This window comes from Atta cephalotes (assembly GCF_000143395.1).
Source record: "Atta cephalotes unplaced genomic scaffold scaffold00049, whole genome shotgun sequence".
Taxonomy (NCBI): Eukaryota; Metazoa; Arthropoda; class Insecta; order Hymenoptera; family Formicidae; genus Atta; species Atta cephalotes.
The window spans coordinates 517,297-520,409 of record NW_012130113.1 but is presented as its reverse complement, the minus strand read 5'-3'; the positions used below and the strand labels follow the sequence as shown (position 1 = coordinate 520,409).

At 34.0% G+C, this 3,113-nt stretch overlaps 1 protein-coding gene across 1 annotated transcript in view; it reads right to left on the bottom strand.

Annotated features, from left to right (window-relative positions):
* Positions 1-437: 437 nt before the first annotated feature.
* LOC105622815 (b(0,+)-type amino acid transporter 1-like) overlaps positions 438-3,113 on the bottom strand; it is a 4,566-nt gene continuing 1,890 nt past the window's right edge. Inside the window, exons 2-3 of the mRNA XM_012204226.1 lie at positions 627-1,925; positions 438-502 (exon numbers count right to left, since the gene is read on the bottom strand). Coding sequence (XP_012059616.1) covers positions 438-502; positions 627-1,925 — 1,364 coding nt within the window. The remainder of the gene's footprint in view (positions 503-626; positions 1,926-3,113) is intronic.

Sequence of the window (3,113 nt, the reverse complement as noted above, 5' to 3'; positions counted from 1 at the left end):
CGTGAAAAAAATAATTTAATGTTAAAATATTATAATATTATAATATTGCATTATTATAGTATATAAATTATTATTTTTCCTAACTGTTCGCGTGTTGTATATTTTGGTATTTTTTATATACAGTACACTTTTATACACACGCGCGCGCGTACACATTCTTAAAAAATAGAATAATATAAAAAATAGAATATATAAATCTATAGGTACAGAAATTCTTCAATTTTTTAATATAAAGCATATTGTTGATTCTTTTTATGCTTACTACAAGAATTAAATTTGCAATTTATTTTGATAATAAAAAATGTGTAGTATAAAATAATGCCGTTTTCTAATGCATATATAAGCATTAAAATAATATTATATATATATGTGTATTTTTTACATATATATATATATATATATGTATTTACAACAATGATGAATTCAAAAATATTTGATCAGTCTTCCTTTTTATCTGGAGCAACGACTAGACATAACATTTGCATGACGTATGTTAGCTTGGCTGAAAAAAAGACAAAAAGAAATTTTATTTCATTGATAAATAAAGCAAACTATGTTTGGTGTCAATGATATATAAATCTCTTATGTAAGAGACTCCTATATATTTTTTATTCTATTATACTCACCTGATAAGGTATTTCCTATTTTCTTGTACACAAATACATGGTATACGATAAGACCGCACAAGACGAACATAAATACGAATAAATATTTTATCGATGGTTCGTAAGCTATCGGAAGCACTGTAAGAAAGATTGAAACCACTAATATCAGCCAAGGTATCACAATAGGTACGGTGTACGGTCTAGGAGCGTTTGCTTTGGTACGTCGCATAATTATAAGCGATATCATCGCTAGTCCATAGAACAGCCACATAAGGAAACTGGCGAACTCGATCAAGGCGATTATATCGCCTAACAGCAAGCATGCAAGTGAGAGTATACTCTGTAAAATCACTGCTGGAGCCGGTGTCATCTTCTCGATGTGTACGTAACTGAAGACTCGTGGTACATGGCCCTCGCTGGCGGCAACAAAGCACAGTCTGGCCACGCTGAATTGAATACTAAGAGCGCATCCAAAGGTTGATAACGCTACACCGAGTGGTATTGCAAAACTCATCCAAGATGGCAGGACTCGATCAGCCCAAACTACTGCCACCGCTGGTGCGCTCTTCATCTCTGACATTGTCAATGCTGCCATATACATCAAGTTCATGGATACATATAGAATGGTGATGATGGGAACCGCGATGAGCGTGCTCCGGAAGATATTGACTTCGGGTTTCTGGATTTCTTCGGTAATCATCGCAGTCGCAGTCCATCCATCGTATGCCCAGAGACCGCTGTAGAAGGCCAGAGCAATATTACCAGCTGACGTAGTAGTACCACGAAAAGGATTACTGAGAAGTTCTACGTGACCTGAGCTCAGCCACCATATCCCACCGATGATTACGACCATACAGGCAACTATTTTGCACACAGTGAACACATTCTGCACTTTTACGTAGAGTTTGACGCTGATGAGATTAATGTATGTTATCAAACTCAATGCCATAATCGCTATGAGCTTCTTCAGCATTGCCATAGAGTCGCTGGATAGATTACAAAGATATCCGGAAAATGGCTGCACGCTGTACTCCGCGAAAGTTAATGTAATTACTGCTACTTCTGCCGGTCGTAATAGTATCACAGAGATCCAGGAACAGATGAACGCTGGCACCTGACCGGCGTATGGATGCAAAGGCTTGAAGGCCTCTATGAAATATGCATATTCGGCACCAGAGCGTGGTACAACGGTACTCAATTCGGCGAAGGCCAATGCACCTAATAGAGACAGCACACCACAGCTGATCCAAACGATTAAGCAAAATCCCACAGATCCTGATCGCTCAAAAGCGCTGGTTGGTGATACAAAAATGCCGGAACCTGAACAATAGAGATTGTAATTAATAGCAATTCACAATTGATATTATTTGGTGGAATCAGTCACAGTAATTGGCTAATGTCCCATGATGTGAATGACTGATTAATCTCGATTAACCTTTCGATGATTTTAGTCGTATATAATTATTACGTTGATAAACAAAATATTTGTTGGTCAATGTTAACAGATCAATAGTCTGTTAATCATTGAGAGAATATTTAGATTATTTGGAATCTGCGTGATATAAAATTTTTCTTTATTATAAGTTTTTCTATATTAATAAATCGTTAAGAATTTTTATAAAGTTTTTAATATCGAGAATAATCGCGATAAGAGACAAACATGATATTATCTAATTGTGCTACTTAGTTGCAATGTTATAATATCGGATAATATAATTTAATTATAGATATAATATCAGTAGTTAATCCTCGTCTCTGTAAATTCTTTGAAGATTTTAAAACAGATAAAAGATAGGATCTGTCGGTAAGATAACTCGAAGAATGTGAGAAATTTTTTACTAAATTTTCGAATAATTAAACCATGTAAAAATAGATGTTCTTATTTAGAAACATTTAGCTAGTCGTTTTTACCAATATAGTTTAATTTTAAGCTGGATTCAACACTAGCTCTTCATCTTTTTCTAGTTGTAAGAATTGAACCGAGATTAAAGTTAATCTACATTGATAGAAACGAACATCAAATTTCAATTACTGCCTATGCTGTTGTGTTGATTTGTCCATATATAAATTCTTTATTTTAGGATATAACTTTTTTATTGGTTTTAAGGAATATACGATTTTATATTTTTTACTTTAACACCCGGTATTTAAGAACGCGTGAGAAAGCATTTCAGTCACCGACAATCAAACTGTTAAAAGCAAGGGCTTCAATGAATGAAGCGGTATCTAATTTGAGTCTATACAATTATGTAACTGCTGCTAACTACTTCTGAATTGCCATCTTGCACTAAAGGATACAGTTCGTAGAATGCCATCATTTCTGATTATATTTATTGTGCCTCTTTAAAATATTGATAAATGTTTTTACGATTATGTGTTATCTACAAGCATGTAACTTTCGTGATACTCATAAACATGATACATTTCATCGCTCTATGAATGATGATTAAAACAAATACATAACAAGATTATTTTATTCGCACAGACAAAAGAGAGTGACTTTCCTAA